We start from the raw sequence: 25,606 nt of genomic DNA on the forward strand, positions 1-25,606 counted from the left end.
CCTCACAGTGGTGTCTTGTTCACCACCATACCCCAAGAGCATGAAACCAGGCCTGGCACACAAGCAGTGAAGACAAGCAATGGATATTTGTTGAACAAATGGGTGAATTCTGGCATTCTAAGTCTTCAGTGGGACCATCCACCTGTCAATCCCAGTGGAACTGGTACAATGAAGTAGAAAAGGGGTCTCCTGGGATCCCACTCCCACCCCAGGTGCTGCCCACCTCTGGGTCCCAAAGACCCCCACAGCTGAAAAACTGGACTCGAGGGAGCAGATAGAGTAATGTACTAACATTTTTAATACAGTCTGATCAGATCAATTCACATCACAAGGTCAACCTGGGCTTGCTCACATGTGACACAACTGAGGTACACAATGTCCCTACCTGCTGGCTGTCCCACCTTCCTGGCTCCCAACAGCATTGAAACCCCCTACTTCCCTGACCAGACTGGCATTTTTTAAAATTTTGCATAAAACTATTTCTTCCATAGACTTCAAACAATCAACTAGCCAAGTTAATTATGGTACATCTAAACAAAGTTTAATACTAACCCTAATGTGTGACTGCGGTTTACAAAGAGCTCTGTATCACCTGGGATAGCTTTCAGTAGCAATTCACTACAACTGGTCCTAAAAAATAATAACAATAATAATAATAATTAGAGAATTAAAACCCAACAGCATGTTGAATGGTTAAAATCACATAAGAACTGAAATTTGGGGTGGGGGTGTCCTCAATAGCTGAGCTTGTCCTAGCAGTGAAAATGGTCACCTCCAAGCAGGGCTCAGGAGTCTGGAGCCCTCCAGACAGAGGGCAGAGCTCAGGGGGGCTCTTGGAGGACACTCACCCCATGGTCCATGGGATGCTTTTGGCTTCCTTAAAAACAGTTGGGCATCCGCATTGTATAAGTGGGTGGAGACCCTAGTGTGGTTCTTTTGAAGGATATGGGAAGGGAAGATGAGGAACTAGAGAAGTGGGAGGGGACCAAAATCACTGAGGTCCCAGAATACCATAGATTTGGGTATAGGATTGGGGTCACTAAGAATTGAGCACCAGGAATTCCAGCTTCTTCCCATTAGAGAAACTGGGACTGGTTTTGCCTTGGAGGCCTATGTAGTGTTTTCTGCCCCTATCCCATACCAAGTCTCATTGATATTTCTGTAGAATATCAGATGAAAATCTATTTCTAAAGACCACTGGGAGAATGGGTGGTGGAGAAGGAGTTGGGGTGGGGTTGGGGGGCAGTTAAAAATGAATAAAAATCTCTCAGCTACAGAACCCAAACATCACTTCCCTCCGCATTCACAGCATTCCCAGCAGTCCCCAAATGGCTGTTGCCGTGGGGACAGAGCAGCTGCCTCATTTCCCTTCAGGCCCCATGGGCTGCTGGTCAACCTCAGGATCTACTAAAGATGACGCAAATGCCGACTGAACAATCTGAAACCCAAAGGACTCGAGAAGAGACATGTTCTGCTGAGGAGAGAAAGGTGAGCCAAGGGCAGGGCCCAGGTCCCCCAGGGGGCCCCCAAGAGCCCGGACATGCACCTTCTGGATGTGTTTGTTCAAGTAGGACTTAGAGCGGAAGAAGCTCCCACATTCAGGGCATGGGTACTTCTTCTCCCCATCAGACTCCATTTTGTTTTTGGGAACTGCCATGTCACAGGAGAAAGAGCCATTGGCACTCTGCTTCTCCGGCGTCTTCAGGTCGCTGGCATCTGAGAGGTCACCATAAGAGTCAGAGCTCTCAATCGGATCCTGATGTGAGCATTTCTGGCCTTCTACAAAAAAACAAAATACAGGAGAGAGATGAGGCCAGGCTCTGAGATGCCCCCTCCTGGAGGGGTCATGAGGGGCCAGCTCACAGACCTGTGGAGGGCAGCTGTTGGCCAGCCACTGTCCTGGCAGAACCCACGAAGGGTCAGCTGGTCAGTCTGGGAGACTGGAGTGCCTACAGGGGTGAAACGGCAGGGCCCTAGGGCTGCCAGCCTCCCTTGCTGTGGACTCTTCATGCAGCTGCACGTGTACTGCTCACCGTCATCTCAGCCTGCTTCAAGGAAGGGATACAGAGAGGGCAACTCTGCTACTGCTGCCCAGAACAACTCAAAGACCCCCAACTCCTAGGCACTCTTCTGGGTGCCTCTGGGGGTAAAATTGGTATTCTGATGATGCCGAGCCAGTGTGACAGTGGCTTCACCTCCTGCACCAGACCAGCTGCACCGTAGCAAGCCAGGCAGAACCAGAGCCATCAGGTCCTCAACCTGGGTAGACCCCATCAATGGCTCAGACAAAAGCCAATCCTTTTCCTAATGCTGCAAACATGAGCCCTGTTCTTACCACCTTCCTTCTGCCAAAACCCTTCCAGGGCCAAGCAGCCAAAGGACAGAGATTGAAAGCAACTCTGTACTACTCAGTCGGCTGGGTGTCCCCACCCCAGGCCCCAGATAAGCTGGGCCAAGAGACAACCCTGGCTGCTCTGCCTTGCCCGGCCCACACTGGAGTCCTCCACCAATCAGCAGCTTCCTGCCTGGGTCCAGAGCGACATGCCGGGAAGGGAGGTCTGTGATGGGAGCATGGAGCATGCCATCTCTGCTATTTCTACCATCTGCCAAGCCCCTGGCCTCATCCCCAAGGCAACAACAACGTGACATACAACAAAACAACCTGAATCAACAAGTGAAGGTGGGCCTGGGGAGCTCTCTGCAAACCAACTCCCAAGTCAGAGGAGTCAGATAGCTCATTATTGCCATGCATCTCACAACCATAGCCAGAGGCTCTCCAGAAACGGCCACTCACAGTAATCAACCACCCCACTGGGTCAAAAGAGGAGAAAGCATTCAGCCGCAGCTCCACACCATCCTAAAGGGCAGCAGGCAGTGACAGGCCCATAGTGGCTCATCATGCAGGGCTCTTCTGCCCAGGGCCCGGGGCATCCCTGCAGGGCTCCAGACAGTGGGGGCTGGCCAGGAGGAAGGGAGAAGGGCTGGGGAAGAGGAGGCGGAGGCTGGATCTCGGCAGTGCCCTAAAGCCTCCCTCACTGCCCTGGAGTGAGATACCCACTGTGACTTTTGTCCTGGAGGCCACTGCCACTCAGATCTCTGAGTCTCCTCAAGGCAGCCAGAAAGTCGGCAGCCTTCCCGCCTCCCCACGCCCAGCCCAGCGCCCCCACAACACAGTCTGCGCAGAGAAGCAAAGTGCAGAGCAAGGGGTCGCTTGCCTTTGTTGCCATAGGTCCTGGCGCAGTGGAACGCTGCTCCCCCATTCAGGATGGGCTCCTGGTGCCTGGAGACCTGGGGAAGGGGAACACCGTGGTGGGTTTTAACATGGACCTTTAAGTAGGAGGCAGAGGAGAAACCTAAACAAGACAAAAGGAGATGAGATCCCACGGCCAGCAAGAGATACCTCTCTCCTTCCCCCACTCCTCTGGCCGCTCTGGCTAGCATTCCCAGGTCAGCTGCACCTAGAAGGGGCCCCCTCCTTGGCTCAAAAATGGCTGCAACCATATGAGCCACATGGCTCAGGATGGAGGGTGACACTGTCCACAAATCGGCTTCTCTGCAGAGCCCACTCTGCAAGGCTGTGGTGAGGGGCCGAGGCTGGCCGCCTGGTGGGATGGCCTGAGATCCTGCTCCTGCTAGGGCCACAGGCCAACTGCCTCTAGGGTTGCTTGGTGCCTCAGTAACAGGTGGTTTGAGTGGATGTCTCCTGTAGGAACCATGACTAGAAATGTGGTTAGACAAGAATTTGGGGCTCCAGGGAAGTCACAGGATTCTAGCCAGCAGGATGCCTGCTTAATCCTTGTAAAAGGAAACTGGACAACAAACGAGATGGAGGTAAAATGAAATCCCAAAGGAATGCCTCCAAGGATCCCATCTTCTACCTGTCAGGAGATGTTCTATTTTTCTAACTTCCCCACCTTCAGCATAACAGGATTTAGTAACTGTTTAGATCTTTTGAAGAACAAAATAGGAAGTTGTGTCAGAGGAGTGCAGTCATCTCTTATTCATGGTAGTGTTTTGGTTCGATTCTGGAGCATCCACCAGGTTCACATACAGGAGAAGAAACAGGGATGATCTCTGTCTTTATTTTGGGAGAGGACAATCCAGCCATCTTAGGACTGTTCCTGCCCACCTTCCAGATGCTTCGGCCAGTCTGAGCCACAAGATATCTCAGGCTGGGAAAAGTAGATCTTGGGCCAACTTCCACAGTAGCCATGCGTCCAAGGATACAGAATCAGGCAGGCCGATAAAAGGATTTGACTTGGGTTTCACAGGAAGGAGGTATGCCATCGAACCCCACTGTAGTCAAGGATCAGAAGGTGCTTTTAGCAGGAACTGAAGCTTTTTAGTATAAGGCCCACTTAGGGTGCCAGCACCCTGACAGTGTCACTTTAATCCACTTCAGATTTGGTTGACTCATTATTTTTCGATTCACTTTCAAAATTACACAGTCACAGGATAACAGTGAGATCCACTGCTAAAGGGTCAGAGGCTGAAGAGTACTGTGTAATGTCTGCACGAGATTTGTTTTAAAAAAGTCTGAATTGGCATGGCATTTTGAATGCTGCTGGAACTGTAATAAAGGTTCACCTTTAGTAAGTGCTGATGGCACACCAGGGCCCAGCACACTGTATGCACTATTCTATAGAATTTGCCCAACACCTTTTGTGCTACAGATTACTATTATACCCATTTTACAGATAAAGAAATAAGAGGCTTCGTGAGGTTAGGGAGGCCGAGGCGGGCGGATCACAAGGTCAGGAGATCAGGACCATCCTGGCTAACATGGTGAAACCCCGTCTCTACTAAAAATATAAAAAACTAGCTGGCGTGGTGGCGGGTGCCTGTAGTCCCAGCTACTTGGGAGGCTGAGGCAGGAGAATGGCGTGAACCTGGGAGGCAGAGCTTGCAATGAGCCGAGATCACGCTACTGCACTCCAGCCTGGGCAATAGAGCGAGACTCCATCTCAAAAAAAAAAAAAAAAAATCGCCAGGTGCGGTGGCTCACACCTGTAATTCCAGCACTTTGGGAGGCCAAGGCGGGTGGATCATGAGGTCAGGAGATTGAGACCATCCTGGCTAACACGGTGAAACCCCGTCTCTACTAAAAATACAAAAAATTAGCCAGGCATGGTGGTGGGCGCCTGTAGTCCCAGCTACCCAGGAAGCTGAGGCAGGAGAATGGTGTGAACCCGGGAGTTGGAGCTTGCAGTGAGCCAAGATCACCCCACTACACTCCAGCCTGGGCAACAGAGCGAGACTCTGTCTCAAAAAAAAAAAAAAAAAAAAAAGAGGCTTGGTGAGGTTAAGTAATCTGGTCACACGTACAGCTACTAAGTGGCAGAGCCTGGACTCCAACCCCAGGATCATGTGCCACCAGAACTTGGCCCTTAGCTACTGGACAGATGCTTTAACCCACTTATGCCTCATGTTCCATTATTGGAACGCTAACCCTGTAGGAGTTATTTATATCCTACTGCTCAAGATCATCACTAAAGTCTGATTTTTCACAAAAAAGTTTGTAACCTCTAGCATAAATGGGTTAATTGGTTCCTCTGTCTTAGCCCTGAGCCCTAGAAATATCCAGTGGACTTTTACAACAGGTTTCATTATCACCATTTATACTCAGGTATTTTTCTGCCATAATGGTATGTTAGAATGGAAGCTGCTGGAAAAACAGGGCTGGCCTGTGGAAACTTTATTTAACAAGTTCTTCTCTGACAGCAGCAGTTAGTGGTTCTGAAGGGAAATGTGGGATTGGGCCAATTTTCCTTCCTTTCCCAATACAGCTACTTCAAAGATCTGTCTAGACCAGATGCTGGTGTCCTGCCCTGCCTGGTAGAGCAAGTTGTCCTGTGCTATGACCCAAGTGTCTGCCTGAGGCTGATCATGCGTATAGACTGGTGTAAGAGGGTCCCATGTAGACATCCCTAAGAGGGAGGCTGTAGTCAGGCGTGAGGAGACAAGGGAAATGGAAAAGAGGCTGTTAGCCCTGCCCCTGGGGGTGGTACTGTAGAGTCCCCCAAAACAAAGCAGAACCAGGAGACCCTGGCTCCCACCAATCAGTACAAGATATCAGAACTTTTTGATAATATGATGATACCACTTTAGAAGGTAATTTTTTACTTTGGTTTTTAATCCCTTGTGGGGTCTTTAAAATAGCATGAAGCTCTCTCCCCGTGATGAACCAGAGCAGGTCTGCTGCAATCAAAAGGGGACAGAAAGGAGGAGGAGAGCACCAGGAATTACGTTTACTCCTTACTGGGAGAACTATACCAAGAGAACACAGCAGATGCGCACTAAAATCTTACTGAGTTTGGCTGGGCGCAGTGGCTCATGCCTGTAATCCCAGCACTTTGGGAGGCCAAGGCGGGCAGATCACCTGAGGTCGGGAGTTCCAGACCAGCCTGACCAACATAGAGACAAACCCCGTCTCTACTAAAATACAAAATTAGCCGGACATGGTGGTACATGTCTGTCATCCAAGCTACTAGGGAGGCTGAGGAAGGAGAACTGCTTGAACCCGGGAGACGGAGGTTGTGGTGAGCCAAGATCGCACCATTGCACTCTAGTCTGGGCAACAAGAGTGAAACTGTCTTGCTGAGTTTTCCTGAAAAACAGTCTGAGAAACACATGGCTGAGTCCTCTTGACTTTACCCCTGCTGCAGACTGTACTATCTATAGCAAAACCACATGGCGGGGTTGTAGGAGTGGATCCACAGCTGCCACTTAAAGCCTAGAATTTAAACACAGAGCAACTCAGCAGCCAAGTGTTAGGATGAAACAGAAGCTGAGCTTCTGAGCAGAATACGTCTTTGAAACCAGACATATTTAGCTGGAATTCTAAACTTACCCACCCATTCACCACTGATTAACCAAGAGCAAAAGAGGCAGCTTGATCCAGCCATCCACGCAATGGAGATGCTGAGCACACATGTGACTGTCACTACAACCAGCAAGCCACTGGCCCTTTCACTCCAGAGATGATGGTCTTATTAGCAAAAGGCCACTGCTCCTCAGTTGAGTTTTCTTGCCTGGTGTGCCTGCACTTGGCACTCCAGAAGCAATTGATCCTTTGGCAGGTTCCACATCCATGCAGGGGTTGGGGACTGCTTTCTCCTTGTCCAAACCCTGAAGGGGCCATTCCCAACTGCACTGTGTTGGAGTGGGCCTACGTAGCTTGATGTGAGTCCAGGGGGAACGGCAGGTTCTCTGCATCCATCCACTTGTGTGCTTACCTCTGACTGGGGAGAAGGCTTCCTCTACTTTTCAAGCACTGATGTTTGCATTCAAATGTCTCTGTCAAAGGCAGATTCCTGATAATCTATTCCTCTTCCCCATACCAGCACATAGGCATATATACAAAGATCCTGCTACAGAAACTTTAAAGGAAGAAAATCACGGTGATCAGCCAGGGCCTTCTCCCTTTTCTACTGTTCAACTCAACTGATTTCCTCAACTCAAAAATGTGGGAACAAGCTTTTCTAGCCATAATACTCCCTCCACTGCAAATGATCTTCCTCTACAAATAGTATCATACACATCCTGATATGTCTCTATAACAAAGCCAGAGTCATCTGTCTCATCAACTTGCATCTGACTCACGTGTGAGGCCGCAGGAGTCAGGCTGCCTTTCCTCTTTGCCATTCTTCACAGCCAGGAGTCGTTTTTGTGGCAAAAACTGAAAAAGACAGATCTATAGGTAGATACTTAAGTCAACTGTTTAAGAAGTGTTGGGACTGAAGGATCTGAGGGCACCTGGAAGTTCACCTGATTCAATCTTAACTGTTCTGACATTCAGCCTTTGTTTGAACGTGTGCAGAGATAAGAACATTCATTTATTTGTGCAACCTTCCTGTAGGTATAGGCTTGGTGGCAGGAGGGCAAAGGAAGACACAGAGCTCTCTGCATTTTGATTCCAATGTCTCAATGTTTTTGGTGCTCAGAAACAACTTTATCCTCTTCCTTTTTTTTTTTTTTTTTTTTTTTTTTTTTTGTCTCTTCCTATTTCTGCCCAAGGAATGAGTCCAGGAGTAGAATCCTGCTCCTTCTCTTCTGATAAACACTGCAATTGTTTTCTCTTCCTTCTGAGTAGCCAGCATGGGTTGGACCAGCACCTTCTTTAGTCTTGTTGCAGGAAACGGACTTCCCACTCTGGCTCTGGGACCCAGAGATGTTTGGCCTGTGATCCAGACCCAGTCTTGGCTTTTCTGAGAAAAAGTAGACTCTGGCTTACTCTTCTGGATTCTCCATTCCAGTCATGTAGCTTATGGCTGTTGCCCAAGTTCTCTTTACCAGCCCTTGGAAAAGAAATCCTCATGTACAATAGTTGTTGGCTTTGCCACATCAGCTGCCTCCTAACTGGGCCAACTTTCCCACTTTCCCTGTTGCTCTCAGTTTTTCTTTTCTTTCCTCCTGAGCTGGGCTCCCAAGGGCTATGGCCCTGGGTCTCCTGTCCAGTGTCTGCCCTACTCCACCATCTGCTCTGGGCTTTCTGAGTTTTATCATGAGCACCCTTCTCCACTCAACAGTTTTCAGCCTCTGGTCTCTGACCCCAGTTCTTGCACTGGGAACTTCCACATTGAAAACTTGACAAAATGCCTGCTGATAGCATGTTATAGCAGGTTTTGAGTTATCTGGGGGAGCTGTCAAGAAGCCAGGTTAGGATGAAGCAAGACAAGAAATAATATTATTTCTGGAGCTGGGGCAGCCGCAGTCAAGATGGTCAGCCACAGCCCGATAATTCTCCCTGCAACCTGGAGGAAGGTTAAGCCCAACACTTGCAACCTGGAGGAAGCTCCTGTCAGAAATGGGCTCTACTGACATGTCAGAAAACAGAACAGACAGCTTAAGAGATCTTCACTACTACTTCTCTGCTTTCACAGCAGGTGTCCTGGTGGTACAAACCCCAGGTGTGAAGCTGCAAGGAGGGATCCAGTTCCAGGACACCAAGAACACCCAGCTACTCAGCAGTCTCCTTCCACTGTGAACCTCAGGGCACATGAACACAGCACAGGCACCCAATGATTCTGCCAAGGCCTGCAGGAGTGTTGTGCCTGGTTCAACCCAGAGTGTCAACAAGCATGTCTTTCCCAACATTGTTACAAAGTGCAAGGATAGAGTCTCCCAAGTGTGCAGCTCCTTTCACCTACCTTGTCTCTTGGGATCCTCATGATAACCCTGAGAGGTGGGAAAGGGGGCTATTCTTAACCCCATTTGAGAGATGAAGAAACTCAAGCTTAGAGAGGGAATGGGAGAACTTGAGGCCACCTAGTGAGAGGCTGGGACTAAACCCTGGGTCTCTTGACTCCTGGTTCAGTGCTCAACCCACTAAGCAGGCTTTCAGAAGCATTGGGACAAGCAAGAATGCCCCAGGAGATAAGGACATCCCAGTGCTCCCCACTGGCCAAAGCAAAGCACACCATGCAGAAGCATCCTCAAGTTCACAGACAGCTGCTCCGACCTCCTTTAGCACAGACACAGCGCAAGCCTCCACTGATGCTGTGCTTGCAAAACACAAATATCTAGCACTTCCAACAGCCAACTAGACCCAGCAGAACCTTGGGGACGGGCTTGACTTCACCCAACACAACACCACTGCCACAGAGTTAGACACTACCTAGGCCCACCTTGTCCTCAAGCATGCTACCCTGCTGAGAGCACCTTATACTTTCCTCTCTCATCAAGGCCACAAACCTGAATTTGGGCTCTCTTCTGACCACTTGTGCTACAAAGTGTCTGCTCCTTCTTTATCTCGACTCAACCTCTTCCCTAGCTGCTGAATTTCATATGCCAGTGAATCAACCAGCAAAAGCTCTCAAGCCGGACCAACCTCTTTTTCTCCCACTTTGGGACCTACTAACTCCCCCACCAACCTCAGTGGTTCAGTGGTGTCTGCAAAATGCATCCATCCTGCCACCTGAGTAGCAGGTGAGAGTTATGGGCCCAAGCTTGGGAAGAACCTCTCTCCTTCTGTTCTCCTGCTGGTCTCCTGGAACTTCCCATTCTAAGCACCACAAGCTTCTTGGGAAGGAAGGGGTAGCAAACAGCTAGCTGGGTGATGAAGGTGTTTATCATTCAGTGGGAAGTGGGGGGGGGGCGGGCTGTGCAAAGAGTGGAGTCTGAGGCCAGGGTGATCGAGACACCCCTAGGCCTCCCATACACGCTCAGGCCCATCCTCTGGAAGTGAGGAAACAGTGGGCACATTACCTCGGTTACAGATACTGCAGAAGTTGCTGGGCCCCTCGCTGTGCTTCTTCAGGTGGTCTGCCATGTATGCTGCCCGCAAGTACTTCCCACACACCTGGCAGGGCACCTTGTCTTCATGACAGGCCAGGTGGGAGCGCAGACGGTCTCGGGTGGCAAAAGAAGCATTGCAGGTCTGAAGGCAGAAAAGAAAATGGGATGAGGTGAAACCCAGCACGCCAGACCTGACTCCCCACCAAGTGCACCATGAAGCAAAGGCAATTTCTGGCCATCACGTGACCTCCCTTTATAAAGAGAACTTTAGAGTTCGGCTCAGGCTCTCTACCCAGAATGCCAAGAGGCTGTTCTTATTTCCCATGGTGCCTCCTTACGGGACACTTGAGTGGGAATCACTGGTAGTAACTAAATGACTACTGGAAATGTGCCCAGGACATGGCAAGCTAAGCTCTATACCCCTCTACACAATGAAGAGTTACACATTTGCTCCTTAGACATTGAGAACTGACTTTAGGTACATTAGCTATAATGCACAGAATTACATCTACATGAATTTACAGATGAGTTATTGGCATATAAACCAGCCTCTATCCATGGGTTTTCCCTAGTTGTTTTATACAAAGATTCTATTTATTCATTTTATTCAAAAGTGACATTAGTCTTGGCCAGGGAAATGGAAAGGAAAGACAGGACAAAGCGCAGAGATAAATCTTCGTAAATTTTCATGAGTTTGAATTGAAAAAGCAGCCCAGGCCGGGTGCGGTGGCTGAAGCCTGTAATCCCAGCACTTTGGGAGGCCGAGGCGGGCGGATCACGAGGTCAGGAGATCGAGACCATCCTGGCTAACATGGTGAAACCCCGTCTCTACTAAAAAATACAAAAAACTAGGCGGGCAAGGTGACGGGTGCCTGTAGTCCCAGCTACTCAGGAGGCTGAGGCAGGAGAATGGTGTAAACCCGGGAGGCGGAGCTTCCAGTGAGCTGAGATCTGGCCACTGCACTCCAGCCTGGGTAACAGAGCGAGACTCCGTCTCAAAAAAAAAAGAAAAAGCAGCCCATAAAATGATAGTGGCAATTCTGATGACGCGAGAATTAGCAGACAGAACAAGGGCCGGAGGCTTCAAAAGTGTCTGTGGGTCGGGCGCAATAGCTCATGCTTGTAATAATCCCAGCACTTTGAGAGGCCGCGAGGCAGGTGGATCACCTGAGGTCAGGACTTCAAGACCAGTCTGACCAACATGGTGAAACCCCATCTCTACTAAAAATACAACAAATTAGCCGGGCGTGGTGGCAGACTCCTATAATCCCAGCTACTTGGGAGGCTGAGGCAGGAGAATCATTTGAACCTGGGAAGCGGAGGTTGCAGTAAGCCGAGACCCCACCACTGCACTCCAGCAGGGGGAACAAAGCAAGACTCCCTTTAAAAAAAAAAAAAAAAAAAAAAAAAAAAAAAAAAAAAAGCTGGGCACGGTGGCTCACACCTGTAATCCCAGCACTTTGGGAGGCTGAGGCAGACGGATCACGAAGTCAAGAGATCAAGACCATCCTGGCTAACACAGTGAAACCCTGTCCCTACTAAAAATACAGAAAAACTAGCCAGGCATGGTGGCGGGCGTCTGTAGTCCCAGCTACTCGGGAGGCTGAGATGGGAGAATGGCATAAACCCGGGAGGCAGAGCTTGCAGTGAGCCGAGATTGCACCACTGCACGCCACCCTGGGCGACAGAGCGAGACTCCGTCTAAAAAAAAAAAGAGCATTTGTGAAACGTTAAGCTGGGGAAGTGCAAGGATGATGATACTACCCTACCCTGTATTGATTGTGAGCCAGGCAGGCACAGTGCTCAGCCTTTTAGAGGCACTTATCTCATGCAACCCATCCTGATGGCAGCCCTCCGAGGCAAGCTGTGTGATTACCCTCCAAGAGAGCGTGGCTTTGGAAAGCTGTGGTGTGAGCTGAGCACCAACTCACAGCCAGGCCCCTGGGTCGGATGAGTCAGGCCCTGAAGGTCAGAACCAGTACCCTGGAAGGAGGACCAGGTTGACAGGCATTTCCTGTACCTGAGGACCTGACTGAGTACCAGTGATCAGTCTCCTCACAACATCCCTTCCTCAGCTGGAGCTTGCAAAGGCATTCCAGCTGTGGGGGGCACAGAATATTGGGAAAGCCCTGAGAAGAGCTGAATCCGTTGGCTTTCAAGGTATTTTGGTTCCAGGAAGGTGTTTAATGGGTTCTAGTCAATTTTGACTCATTTCTTTTTTCTGTGTGTGTGTTTACTGTTTTAGAACTGTAAGAGAAAGCAACATTCACCTTTAAATGTGTTACGGATCAAATGGTAACCCACTGAAGACCACCCCATTACCTTGTGCTAGAACGGAACTGCCTCTGCCATCTCTCTTTAACAGAAGCACATCCTGAGAACCTGAGAGCTCAAGGTAAGTGTCTGAACACTGTCACCACATACAGACATCTAACTATCTCCTTACTATACAACCATAGCAAGAAACAAATGCATGCAATGCCGTCAAGGTAGAAGACACCACTGTTTACTATCCCAGTCCCAAATATCTGTGTATGTTAGCACAGCCTACCTAGCTCTTATGTCATTATCTTTTTAAGTAACTATTATATATTTGAACGGAATTTGTAGCAATGAAATACTGCTTTTATCAGTTTTATATATTCAGTGTATTCATATCATAAATGAGGAAACTAACTTTAGAAGATGAACTTGCGTGAATCACTAGACTCAGCTACTAAAGAAAGTCTAGCACACCCACCCCCACCACACCCAGGCCAGTACTTCACCAATCCTCCTGGCCAACCCGGGGGATTCTGATCTCTCCCAGTTTACAGCTGGGCCAGTGGAGGCCCTGAGAGGATGAGACAGCTGAACTAAGAACCAGTCCCACAGCCTGTGCTCTTACCATCTCCAGATTCAGGAGAGGGAGCTTCTGCTGAGTGAAAGGTGCTCATACTTTATAACACAATGTACAGTACTTGGCAGCCAGGACTCCCAAAAGGGAAAGGTAAACAGATTTGTGCAAGGAAATTCCAGCATGTAGGTAAGTCAGAAAGCACCATGGATGCTTGCTTTCACGGCCACAGGTGGGCCCCACCTCAGCCAGGGACCTCATGACCCAGTGACAGACCACAGTAGGAGAAAAAAACTCCGAACCTCTACACAGCCCAGCAGTCTCTAAACTGCGGCAAGGGCTGCATAAACACCCCCAGTAAAGAGAGGTGCACCTGTTGGTTTATTTGGGGACAAGAGTTAGCTTTGCCAGGCAGCGACCCAAAGACCACCTCCTCCAACAGTGAGAGAGGGTGTGTTCTAAGCCTCAGAACTCAAAGGAACCAACATGGATCAGGTGTAAGAAAACAGGGCTGAGGCCGTGTGCGGTGGCTCACGCCTGTAATCCCAACACTTTGGGAGGCTGAGGCGGGTGGATCACAAGGTCAGAAGGTTGAGACCAGCCTGGCCAATATGGTGAAACTCTATCTCTACTAAAAATACAAAAAAATTAGCCGGACGTGGTGTTGGGCGCCTGTAGTCCCAGCTACTCAGGGGCTGAAAGCACATTCAGGATTTTGTTTTCCACAGTCCCTGGGACAGGGAGCCACAAGATGGATAGGAAAGAGATGCCTTGTTCTCTTGCCAACCTTTTTTTAAGATCTGTCCTCTAAAGGCTTTGCTTGTCATGCTTTGCTACCTAAAGATGATGGACAGCCAAACTTCAATTATCCACAAGTCGCTTATCCATTTGGGGATTAGCTAAAAATCCCAGACTGGGCTGGCTTCCCCCACCCTGTCCTCCATTGATTATCTCTCAAGGAATGAAAGCTAACTTTCGCCTGAGCAAACAGAATTAGGAATGTAAATCTGCTGCTGGGGGAAAAAACACAAACATGACAAAAGCTTTCCCTGTGTTCAAAGCCAAGCTGAAGAGATTGTTGGCTTCTCTGTGCCAGGATTGACCCTCTGTGGCTGCAGTCCCCAGGTTTTCTGGGGAGCCTGTGAAAGTCCAAAGTCTAGGCACAGCAGAAGTTCAGACAACACAGAACATGAAAGAGCCTGGTCACACAACCCAGGAGAGAAGGGGCGGAGGGAGACAGATCTCAAAGGGAACATCCAGAACTTCCATGCTGGGGTGTCAGGAGAAGAGCATTCTTTGTCCTAGAGACAGGGAGAAGACAGAGGAACGCTGATGGGAAGAGAGCGAGCCAGAGGCAGAATGCTGTGACTGCCTGTGGCACTCAGAAGAGCTGCCTGGCCCACAGCCCTGTGCTTAAAACAGCCTGCTGTAGTTAAGGGCCATGCCTGCCAGGTCCTGGCCCAGGCACCCTGAGTGTTGGTCATCACCACTCAACACTGAGCCCCAGTCCTGCTCCCTTCCCAGACTTCCTGAAGCTTTTCTTCCTAGGGATTGAGCAGCTTGGGAATGGGGCCCAAATGGTACCAAGGGCACTAGTGCACACCCGTACCCTTGGTGGCCCTTGAACTCAGGCAGCCTCAGGGGTAGTCTCGAGCAGCCTTCTCCCACAGCACTGGAAAACTCTAAGGGCAATGCATGAAGGTTCAGCTCCCTGGGCTCTTTGGCCCCCTTCTTCTCAAGCATATGCCCAACTCAACGCATTCCTTCTCTAACTAGCCCCCAAGAAGTGGAGCCTGTGGAAGCTAGGGAGGTATGAGCTGCTCCAGCCTCTCAGCTTCAGGTTGAACTCCATGTGGGGGAAATGTCCCAGCCCACTAAGCTCATAAATCCAGCAGTACTTGGGGCATCTGGGCCAGTTAAGAACACTCAGGCCAAGCCCCAAGGAGACATGCCACTGTCAAGCCTGAGGCTTCCTGTCCCTACATTCAGATGGCCTTTCTACTTAAGCTATGGCACTAGTCTCTGTAACTGGCCTCTTTCATTCTCTCTGGCATCAAGAGGGGATGAGCAATAGGGACTGTGCCTAGCCAGTGGGGGACCCAAGGAATGAACTCCCAGAGAGCGGTCTCTTCACCTCTGATGTTTTCAGCAGCCCCACACCATGCTAACAGATGCCCCTGCTGTTTAACCAAGCCCAGGCACACCTGGCTGGCCAGCCCAGAGCACGAGAGCCAGCATGTCTTCACCTGCTGGGTTCCTGTTAGGGGAGTTGTAGCTATGGGGCTGGAGGAGGGGCCAGCAGGTCTGTGAGAGTGTATGTTGGAGGGGCAGGGCAGGAGCACATTTGTACACCAAGGGACAGTGATGTCAGTGTTATGACACAGACCAAGGACAAAACACACAAAGCCTCAAATGTTAGAATGAAAAATTTTATCATCACTCCTGTTCACCCTGCAGTCTGCGGGGTGCTAAAGGGCACACCAATGGGATCCGAGGGAGGGGGTCTACATCTGCTTTTTCAGCCCCCAAAGCCATATACTGGGATGGCCCAATACAAAGCTACTCATTAGTTTGGTTCCTGAGCGGACTTGCTAATAAACCTCAAAAACACAAAAGTCTGCTTCACTAGCCAGAAATGAAAGCAGGATCTAGATCTGAGTGGGAAGGGCAGAGGGCAGCATGGGTTGACTCTAGTTGGAATTGTGCCAGTCTTCTCTGGAGGCCGACTCACTCCCGGATTGAGGAAAGGGGTGGCCGGGCCCCAGTCTAGGAACCCCAGGCCTACGGGAAGTGATGCCAGGGGAGGGGAAGCAGACAAGCTGGTGGGTAGTTCCCAGGAAGGCACCAACCTCCAAAATCACCTAGGCAAGGACAGATGCCCAGGGGTGCCATCTGTGAAAGGGGGGAAAAGGCAAGAGAGCCCAGAAAGAAACTTGGATGTTATAGGGGGTTCCAGAAAGGTGCTCCTTACTACCCCCATTTAGGGGCTCTGAGATGGGACAAGTCACCCAGGGAGGAGCTGGGCATGGTGGGCAGGAACCACCCTGCTAGTCTCTCCCAAAAGCAGGGGTCTCAGGCCAACTGCCACTCCTGTTCCCCTCCACTGTCAACCCTCTCCAAGGAGGCCTAGGCTAGCCAACAGGCCACTGGGTAAAGGCCCTGCTGCCCTCTGGGGTGGTCCAGCCCTGCCTCAGATATCCCGGCGGGGCTGGGCAGAAGAGAGCGTTGCTGGAGTGTGCTGGGCCCAGGTTTTCAAGGGCTGGGAATGATTTTTTTAGAGAAAGGGGAAAGGCGGTGTCAGGAACCGAATGGGACGACCTCCACAAAGCAGGCTGGGCAAAGTCCCATGATGGCAGGTCGCTAGGAAGAGGTTCCAGGGGCGGCAGGCCGCTGCTGCTCCCAACCCACACCTGGAAAAAGGGCAGAGAGTGCAGGTTACCCCCCCAGGCCACCGGGCTTGCCCCCACTGCCCTCTGGGCTCCTCCTACTCTGCCCGGGCTACTCAGCACACTACCTGAGTCAGAATGTGCTCTGTGATGAGAGAAACAGAGAGAGAGAGAAGGCAGCAAGGCAAAGACAGAGCCCCACAGGCCCGCCCTGGGCCATCCTCCAGGAAACTGCCTAGCCCAGCACCTGTGAACATCGTCCACGCCTGGCCCCCAGGGGCTCTGCCCTACTTACAGCATTCATCCCTCCCTGCTGGTCTCCCTGAACCCTCTCCCCTTGCCACCAACAGGATAAGGAGAAGCAGGTTATCCTATCAGAGGCTGCAATGCACACCCCACAATCACGGCTCACCCTCACTTGGTGGGAACTTGGCATGGGAGAGGGTAGATAACCAAAGAAAAGACAGAGGTGTGTTCACTATCCAGACAAGAATGCTCAGTGTCCAGGAGAGGAAACTCAATCTTCTGGGCACCAGCAGGGACCCCAGATATTGTTCAAGCAGGTAAACCAAGGGTGAGAATCTATCTGGTTTAGCCTTCCCTACTTGCTACTTTGCAAAGAGCTCAAAGAAGAGGAGCCCACTTTGCTCTCCAGTCCTCCAGAAACCCTGGCTCAGGATGGGTTAAACAGGTGCCACTGTGGGAGAGAGGACCACCCATTCCCTACCTCCTACCTCTCCCACTGCCTTGTGCCCTAAGCTGAGGGGACCCGGGAGGAGCTCTAACTGAGGTCAGAAAAGGGGAAGAGTGGTTGGCTGGACCACCAGGAGCCCTTTTAAAAAAACCTGCAGTCCCTACAAACTGCAGGAAACCAACAGCCAGGCCCAGCACAGGGCCCGGTCTCCCAACACAACATCTGTGCAATACGTTCCACCATCCAAGGAGCCGGCAAACACCAGGAGAGGAAAGCCAAGCAACAGAGTGAAGGCAAAGACGGGGTGGGAACCAGGACTAAGCAACCAGGAAGGAGGAACATCAGCTGTGGGGGAAGGGGGCCTGGGGGAAGAACAAAGGAGGAGAGCAGAGGGAGGGTGGAGGAACAGAGGGGAGGTGTGCAAAGCGGTGGGCAGTCAGCCGGGCCCCCGGCACACGCAGCAGCTGGTTCATGGCTGCGACCGTGAGAACAGCAACATCTCCTTCAGCCCATCTCTGCCCTGGCCCAGCCCCTACCTGACACTTGTGAGGCCGTTCAGAAGTGTGCACCTGCTTGATATGTCCGTTCAAGTGATCAGGCCTGGAAAAGAGAGAACCAAGAGGGACTTCAGAAACTTGGCCAGACCCCACCACACAGGCACACATACATACGTGTGTACACACACACACACACACACTGCTGGAGAGGACTCCCTCTCCTCCACCCCAGCATGACAAAGACAAAGTCACCACCCAGCTCTGGCTCCACAGGCCCAGGCCTCTCTGCCCTGGTTTTCTCTGGAGGGGGAAGGGAAGTGGGCATTTGTCTCTGATCTTACCTCCCCACCCCCTCAATTTCCCCCACCAGAAACTCAATGTTTTCTAGGACCAGAGGCGGTGGCAGTAGAATGAAACAGAGCTGCCTCACTGCAGCCTTTCCAGAGGAGGGGGTATGTGTGATTCATTGTCCAGACTAAAGCCCCTTAGAAACTCAGCAATCCCCTCCCCCAGCCTCTCCCGCCACGGGCAGCCAATGAATGCCACCCGGATGGAATTCAGTCCCCAGAGGCCAACAGTGGAGCCTTAAGTCCCCAGCTGGGCTGGTAAGCCAGATGCCCGCCTGAGCAGGTGGGCAGGGGCTGCCTGACCGGTAAGACTGGTTCCCGGTTGGGGCCCTCTGAGGGAGTTCTCCATCCCTGTGTTCACACACACAAGGTCCTCCACTCCAGGTTAAAACCAGCCTTTTAGGAGAAAAACAAAACCACCCTCTGCTCCCAGACAAGTCCTCAGTTCCCCAACAGGCTAACTAGAAAGTAAACCTACATAAAGATCCTGCCCCATTCCTTTCTGTCCTGAGAACGTAAAGGGGCTCTGTGGGTTAAGTTCTAGAGCTACAAAGTCAGAGCAGATCAAAGCTTTTGGTGTTAAGCAGCAGCTCTGGGTGCCCAGCTCTGTGTCCCATGATCCCAGGGTGGTCTGAGAGGCATAGCTGGAGTCTACTGATCAGCAAGGCCAGTGTTCTGTGTTGGGGAATCTGGTGCCTCAGGAATGTAGGGAGTCCCAGATGCACTTGTTCCAGTCCCTCCCTCGGCAGCCATTCAAGCGGGGAAGTCGCTGGAGGAGCCCAGTCTCCCGCCTCCAGAGGGGGCCCCACGCCTGGTGCCGGAAACACAAAGGGAGCCCAGAGAGAAGAATGGTGAGGTCCGGTGGCTCTGGCCTGAGGAATCCCGCCCCAGGAGGAGAGACAGTAGGGCACACTTAGCGTCAAAGAACTTCCCTGAGGGAACAGAAGCAGGTCTCAGGCATACCATCTCAAAGGCCCTTAAAACACTCTCCCAAACCTGGCGTGACTCTATAAGGTCAAGTGACCCCCACAAATGCCACCCCCCCAGATCTTGGCAGGGGCCTTTTCAGGACTAAGATACGTGTGGCAGCGGAGCAGGGGAGGAAGAGGGGGCCTTTCCTCACCTGGAGAAGCCTTTCCCACAGCTCTGGCAGATGTAAGGCTTGCCCACGGACCCATCATGGGACCGCACATGGTAGGACATGCGGTCTTTTCTCTTGAACCGCAGCCCACACACAGGGCAGGAATAGGGCTTCTCCCCAGAGTGGGACAGCTTGTGCCGGTTGAGATGATACACATCACGGAAGATCTTGCCGCAGATCTCACAAGCCACCTGTTTCCTGGTCCGGCTCCTCTTTCGGGGGCCGTCGGGGTCTTCAGAGATGGGTAGCCCATTCTCACCCAGCCTCGGAGGAGGAAGGTCGATGTAGCCCAGCTGGAGGCTGGTGACACCGTGCTGGGCCTCATGCTGCCGGAGCCGGTTGGCATCAGTGAACACCTTCCCACACAGACCGCATGGAAGGATGCCTGCCTCCCTTAGGCCCCCTGGGGACCCAAACATTGAGTCCAGCAGGTTGGCCTTCCTTGGGCGGCCCCGGCCTCGCTTGCCAGTCAGGGGAGGGGCACTGGATGCCACATTGGGGAATGGGGAAGTCAGCAGTTGTGGGGATAGGGGTCCAGCCACCATGGGCAAGCGGTCCACCCCAGGTAACACAGGCAAGGAGGCTTGGCCTGCAATGGCTGCACCAGCCGCCCGAGCTGCCTCCTCCTCTGGCTGCATGCTGCCCGCGATGCCATTGCTGTTGGCTGCCAAGGCTGCCCCGTTGGTCATGTCCAAAGGGAAGCCCAAGTCCGAGGTCCCAGGGGGGCGAAAGAGCATTATATCGGCGCGGGCAGGGGGTACCAGGATCTGTACGTTGGACTGTTTGATGACTTCCTGGCAGATCTCGATAACCGACCTCATCAGCAGGAACTTGGCGGCCGTCATGAGTTCGGGAAAGCTCTCCAATCGCACCACGATGCGGGAAGTGTAGGCGAAGTCCAGAATGTCGCCAAATACCTTGGAGCTGATAGTGTGCATCTCCAGCTCCCGGCTGCCCCCGGCCCCGCCGCCTGGGGCTGCCGTCGCGCCACCTACATCAGCCGGACCCCCGTCCGCAGCTCCGCTATCGCCCAACTGGGCGCTGAACACCGATTCAAAGTACTCGCTGCAGGCGGCCAGCACGGCGCGGTGCGCTGGAAAGCTCTCGTCGCCTACCCGCAGGAGCACGTCGCAGAAGCGCCCGCCGTTTTTGCGCTGCTGGTTCAGGTTGTGCAGCATCTCCGTGCTGTGTCTGCTCACCTGGTATGTGTAGCAGCCAGACGGGCCGCAGGAAGCGTCGTTCACCCGCTCCATGGCCGCCGCCCCCTCCCACTAGCCCGGCCGCCGCACCTGCCCGCCCCGTCCCTTCCCCTAGGCAGCGAGAAGCGGGTTGCAGCAGACGTGTCCACACTCCTCACACGTGCCGGCCCGGAGCTCTGTAGTCTCGCAGGTGCGCCGAGCGTACACGCCCCCAGCCCGGATCGGACTGTCTAGACTGCGGGGTGCACCACCACCCCCCACATAGCCAACCCCCGCCCTCGCTGGACTGCGCGCCGCTCTCTCCTCTCCGCCCGCCCGCCTCCCCTTCCCGGTCTACCTTCCGGGGGGGTGCGCGAGCGAAGAGGTGCGCCCCTCCTGCAAACGCGCCTGCCACCTCCCCTCCCGCCCGCCAGGCGGCGCCGGCGCGCAGCCAAGAGGGGCACGCGCACGCGGGGAGGAGAAGGAGGGATCCGCCGCGCAAGCGCGCGCGCGCGCCGCGGCTTTTCCCGGGCCCGCTGGGGGCGCGCGCTGCGTCCCCTGCAAAGCGCGAGCCGGGGCGGGGGCGCCGGAGCGGAGGAAACAAAAGGCGAAGGCGGCGGCGGCGGGGCGCGCACGGGGGCGGTGGCGCGGGCTGGGTCCCGGAGCCTGGAGGGCGGTGGCGGCGGCGGCGGCTGGAGCGGGCGGGCGGCGGCGGCGGCAGAGTAGGCCTTTCCCCGGGCTGGGAGAAGGCGGCGGCGGAGCGGTGGCGTTGCGGCCCCGGGCTCCGTGTGTTCGGAGCGGAGGAAAGATGGCAGCGGCTGCACTTCCTCTTGCACTTTCACCCCTGGGGGGAGGAGAAGGAGGGGGCGATACCAACAACACCCCCCCCCTCGCTTGCAGAAAAAAAAGAAACGGCGAGCTCAGAGTGGGGGGCCCCCGGCGCCCCCGGCCTTGCACGTGCGCGCCCGGATGCCTAGCCCGGGCCGCCCCGCGCTGCAAACTTTACACTTTCTTTGTGCCGAGCGCCCCCCCCACCACCAAGCCGAGGATGCACGTCCCCCCTTCCCTATTTATACACCCCCCCCCCCGCAGCTCTGCTCCCCCCGCTTCCTGCCCCCCCTCCCCATTCCCCAGATCCGCCAATGCTAGAGCAGCCTGAGCCCCCGTCCGGCCCCCGCCTCCCCACCCCGCCCGCGGGGCCGGGGGCTGCAGTCTCAGCCCCCCCGGACCAATGCAAACGAAGCGCCGAGCCAGCAAACCAGCTCCCACTGCCCCTCCCCTGCCCGCTGAGAGTGGCGGCTAGCAGGGGTGGGGGGGCAGGAACTGAGGGGTGCGGATCCAGGCCCCCCAGCCTGCGATGCGCACTCGCAGGTCGAGCGGGCGTCGTCCACCCTTCGGAGCCCCGCTTTCATGCGCGAAATCCCCAGAAGTCGCCTGCGACCGCCTCCCTGCTTCAAACACCAGAGAGGGCCCGGGGTCCTGGCCGGAGACAGGCCGAACCTCCGGAGCTCCTTTTGCACCCGGTACATGGACCGAACTGATGGGCTGCGCGCCCGGAAGAGCTGGGGAGATGAGGCCAGCGTCCAGCTTCTCCCCCAAACCCAGCACGCCGAGCTTTGTCCCCGGGGAGCGTGAAGTCACCAGCTCCGGGAGGCGACAATATGAGGGCGATGGACGGGGCAGGGATCCCCGGAAGCCCCAGCAGTTCTCGGGGAAGTGGGGGTGCCGGAGGAGTCGGGGACACTCTCGGGCCTCTGCAAGCCGGGAGCATCCCCAGCGCCCGCAGCCGTGTGAGACGCCGGGTGTTCTGGTCATGGGCCCTGCCGCCAGGCCTCGGCGCTTTGTCCCCGGCCCGCCCGGGGATGCTACCGCGCTAGAGTTGTACACCAAGGCTTGCCTTCCCAGGAAGCGCTGGCGGCCGCCTGGCGCAGAGCCCCAGGCAGCAGGCGCCGCGTGTGCGGGCGGGAAGTTCCCACAGTTGCAAACAGGGAGCGAAGTATGTGTTCCAAACTTTCCACGGTTCCAAACTGAGCGCTTCCATTAAGAGAAGCGGTGTGCGGGGGAAAAGCATTCTGGGTATTAGCATGCAAATGAACGGGCCCGGCTTCCAACTCCGCTCGGGATTCCCACCGCTACGCGCCGAGCTCGCGCCCAGCCACGCGCGCCCTGAGGCTTCCGGGGGTTGCCCTGGCGTTTGATCCGAGTTCAAAATCGAGACCTCTGCCTTTTGGTTTTGTGTCCTGTTGCTTAGTCACTTGGCCTCCCTGAGATTCAGTTAAACTGTTTCTTAACCTGTACACGGGGACAGCAGCACCTGTCTTGCACACCTCCGCTCTATGGCATAGTATATGCCAAACTCTGTTGGAGAGAATGAATGAGGCTTAGAGGCTTGAAGAAAGTTCCCTGGACATGGAGCCAGGAGATCTGTATCCTAAGCCCAGACTCACTGTGTCACCTTGGGCTAGTGACTCCTTCTCTGAGCCACAGCTTTCTTGGGCGGATTTTGGGAACTGGCACGTTTTATTTTTGAGAGAGCTGCTGGGAACATCCAAAAAGAGAAAGGGTGCGGGCGCGGCGGCTCACGCCTGTAATCCAGCACTTTGGGAGGCTGAGGTGGGCGGAGCACCTGAGGTCGGGAGTTCGAGACCAGTCTGACCAACATGGAGAAACCCGGTGTCTACTAAAAATAAAAAATTAGCCGGGCGTGGTGGCACATGCCTATAATCCGAGCTACTCGGAAGGTTGAGTCAGGAGAATCGCTTGAACCCGGGAGGCGGAGGTTGCGGTGAGCCGAGATCGCGCCATTGCACTCCAGCCTGGGCAACAAGAGTGAAACTGTCTTCAAAAAAAAAAAAGAGAGAGATAAAGAAGGGTTTGCTCTGAGTGTCCAGTGTATACACACATCGTCTCTCCATAGTAGGTGTAGATATTCCCGTTCTACCATTGGAACTGGGTAAGATGAGTAACCTGCCCAAGGCCACACAGATAGTGATGGAGCCAGGATTCAAACTGGTAAAACTACCCCTTTCTCACCAGTGGCTTCTGAAACCTGTCACCCTTCCATGGCTCCACTTGAACCAGGAACTGACTCTCTGCCTGCTGTGCTTAGAAAACAAGGTGCCATGACTGGCCCCATCCAGCGGGTTCACCCTGTGAAGGTGGGTTCATAGGGTGCTCTCAGGACCCTCATCCATGGTGCTCTGAGGAAAACAGGGAACGTGCATCAGCCCTATTTTGCAGATAGGCAGCCTGAGGGTCAAGGAGCCAGGGTGGCCCAGGATCCCACCTTGGGGAAGTGGCCAGAGACAGTCCAGATGCCGTTCTGATCCCACCTGGGAGCTTTTATCCAAATGTCGCCTTGGCAGTGTGATTGTGGGGGTGGGAGTAACCTCTCCACTTCATCCATTACTCTCAGTCTTGCCCATCTCTCAGGCTCCCAGGAATCCATTATGTAACTTCAGGCGAAAAGGCATGCTTGCAGAACATGTCTTTTTTTTTTATGTAACATTCGCATGACATAAAGTTAACAATTTTAAAGTGTGTAATTGACTAGCACCTAGTACATTTACAATGTTGTGCAACCAGCACCTCTGTCGAGTTGCAAAACATTTTTATCATCCCAAAAGAAAACTCCATACACGTTAGTAAGTCACTTTCCATTCCCTTCTCCCTCCATCCCCTGGCAACCACCAATCTGCATTCTGTCTCGATGGATTTACCTATTCTGGGTATTTTATTTATTTATTTATTTTTTATTTTTTTGAGACGAAGTCTCTGTCACCCAGGCTGGAGTGCAGTGGTGCAATCTTGGCTCGTTACAACCTCTGCCTCCTGGGTTCAAGCGATTCTCCTGCCTCAGTCTCCCAGGTAGCTGGGATTACAGACTCATGCCACCATGCCCAGCTAATTTTTGTACTTTGAGTAGCGACAGGGTTTCGCCATGTTGGCCAGACTAGTCTTGAACTCCTGACCTCAGGTGATTTGCCCACCTCAGCCTCCCAAGGTGCTGGGATAATACACATAAGCCACCATGCCCGGCCTGGATATTTTATTTAGATGGAATTATGCAATACTGTCTGTGACCTTTTGGGTCTGGCTTCTTTCAGTTAACGTAATGTTTTCAAGGTTCATTCATGTTGTAGCATGTATAAATACTTCATTCCTTTTTATGACTGGCTGAATGATACACCATTGTATGTATATACTACCTTTATCCATTCATCCATTCGTGGCCTTTTAGTTATTATGGATAGTGCAACTATGAACATTTGTGCGCAAGTATTTGAGTGCCTATCTTCAGTTCTCTTGGGTGTACACCTAGGAGTGGAATTGCTGGGTAATTCTATGTATGACTTACTGAGGAACCACCAGAGTCTTCCACAGTGACTGCACCATTTTACATTCCTACCACACATGTCTTTTTATAAATAATTTTAGTGCCGGTCAAACCTTATTTTATGAATGAGGCCCAGAGAGGTATGCCCAAGATCATACCCTTAGTCAGTCTAGACTAAAACCAAACTTTCCTGAGTTCCTAGCCTTTCAAACACTGAGAGCCTCCCATGTCACCTTTAAAGACCTCGACTACTTGCCTGAGTTTTTCATTGATTGACTTGACAAACCTGCCTGGTGAACAACTGAGCCGTATTTATGAAGCTTTTTTTCTCTCAACATCTGTTGAAAGAACCTACTGCCATGTTCCCGATTTCTAGGCCACACCTTGAAAACATGCAGAGCTCACAATCCCTGCATCTGCCTCCTGCTGCTGGCCTGTCGGGCCCTCTTCTGTTGCCATGGAAACCGTGCACCTCCGTTTTGGCAGCAGACCAGCTGGACAGCGAACTGAGAACATCCTTGTCTCCTAGGCTAAGCAGAGCTGTCAAGGTCATGTATTCATTCACTAGATTTGTATTTATTGATTACCTACTAAGCACCAGGCTTTTGTTTTGTAAGATGCTAGGGATACAGCAGTGAACAAGCCAGACCACAGATCCTGCCCTCAAGGAACCCGTAGTCTAGAGGAGACAGACAAAAACCAAGGAACAAAAAGGCTTCACCTGGCTCCCCTCCCTAGTTCACATTCTCCCAATCTTCCAGGCTGTGCTAAATCCACTTCCCCTGGACCATCCCCCCAAGAGCCCAAATGCAGGTGATAGCTCCTCTCAGAATTTACGTTGCATTTTTTCTTGTTACTGTTTTTCCCTGATTGTAAAAGTGCTATGTGCATTGTGGAAAATGTAGGAAATACACAAAAGCACAAAGAAGAAAAATTAAATAAAGATCTGTAATTT

General features: G+C 52.7%; 2 protein-coding genes across 5 annotated transcripts; one reads left to right on the top strand and one right to left on the bottom strand.

Annotated features, from left to right (window-relative positions):
• Positions 1-275: 275 nt before the first annotated feature.
• PATZ1 (POZ/BTB and AT hook containing zinc finger 1) lies at positions 276-21,337 on the bottom strand. 4 transcript variants are annotated; one of them, XM_010360679.2, is made up of 5 exons: positions 19,120-21,337; positions 17,689-17,752; positions 10,207-10,378; positions 3,216-3,353; positions 276-1,779 (listed from the first exon to the last, which is right to left on the bottom strand). In XM_010360679.2, the coding sequence occupies exons 1-5, from the start codon at positions 20,388-20,390 to the stop codon at positions 1,361-1,363; spliced, it is 2,064 nt and encodes a 687-aa protein (XP_010358981.1). In that variant the 5' UTR covers positions 20,391-21,337; the 3' UTR covers positions 276-1,360. The 4 variants fall into 4 exon arrangements, with proteins under 4 accessions (XP_010358981.1, XP_030771680.1, XP_010358979.1 ...); XM_030915820.1 differs by having other exon boundaries at positions 3,216-3,288; positions 19,120-21,336; XM_010360677.2 differs by lacking the exon at positions 3,216-3,353 and having other exon boundaries at positions 19,120-21,336.
• Positions 21,338-21,391: 54 nt separating this feature from the next.
• LOC115892944 lies at positions 21,392-22,985 on the top strand. The gene is given in 2 exon segments (XM_030915822.1): positions 21,392-22,229; positions 22,231-22,985. Coding segments are annotated over 2 exon segments (840 nt in total). The 5' UTR covers positions 21,392-21,672; the 3' UTR covers positions 22,514-22,985.
• The last annotated feature ends 2,621 nt before the right edge of the window (positions 22,986-25,606 follow it).

This window comes from Rhinopithecus roxellana, chromosome 13 (genome assembly GCF_007565055.1).
Source record: "Rhinopithecus roxellana isolate Shanxi Qingling chromosome 13, ASM756505v1, whole genome shotgun sequence".
Classification (NCBI taxonomy): Eukaryota; Metazoa; Chordata; class Mammalia; order Primates; family Cercopithecidae; genus Rhinopithecus; species Rhinopithecus roxellana.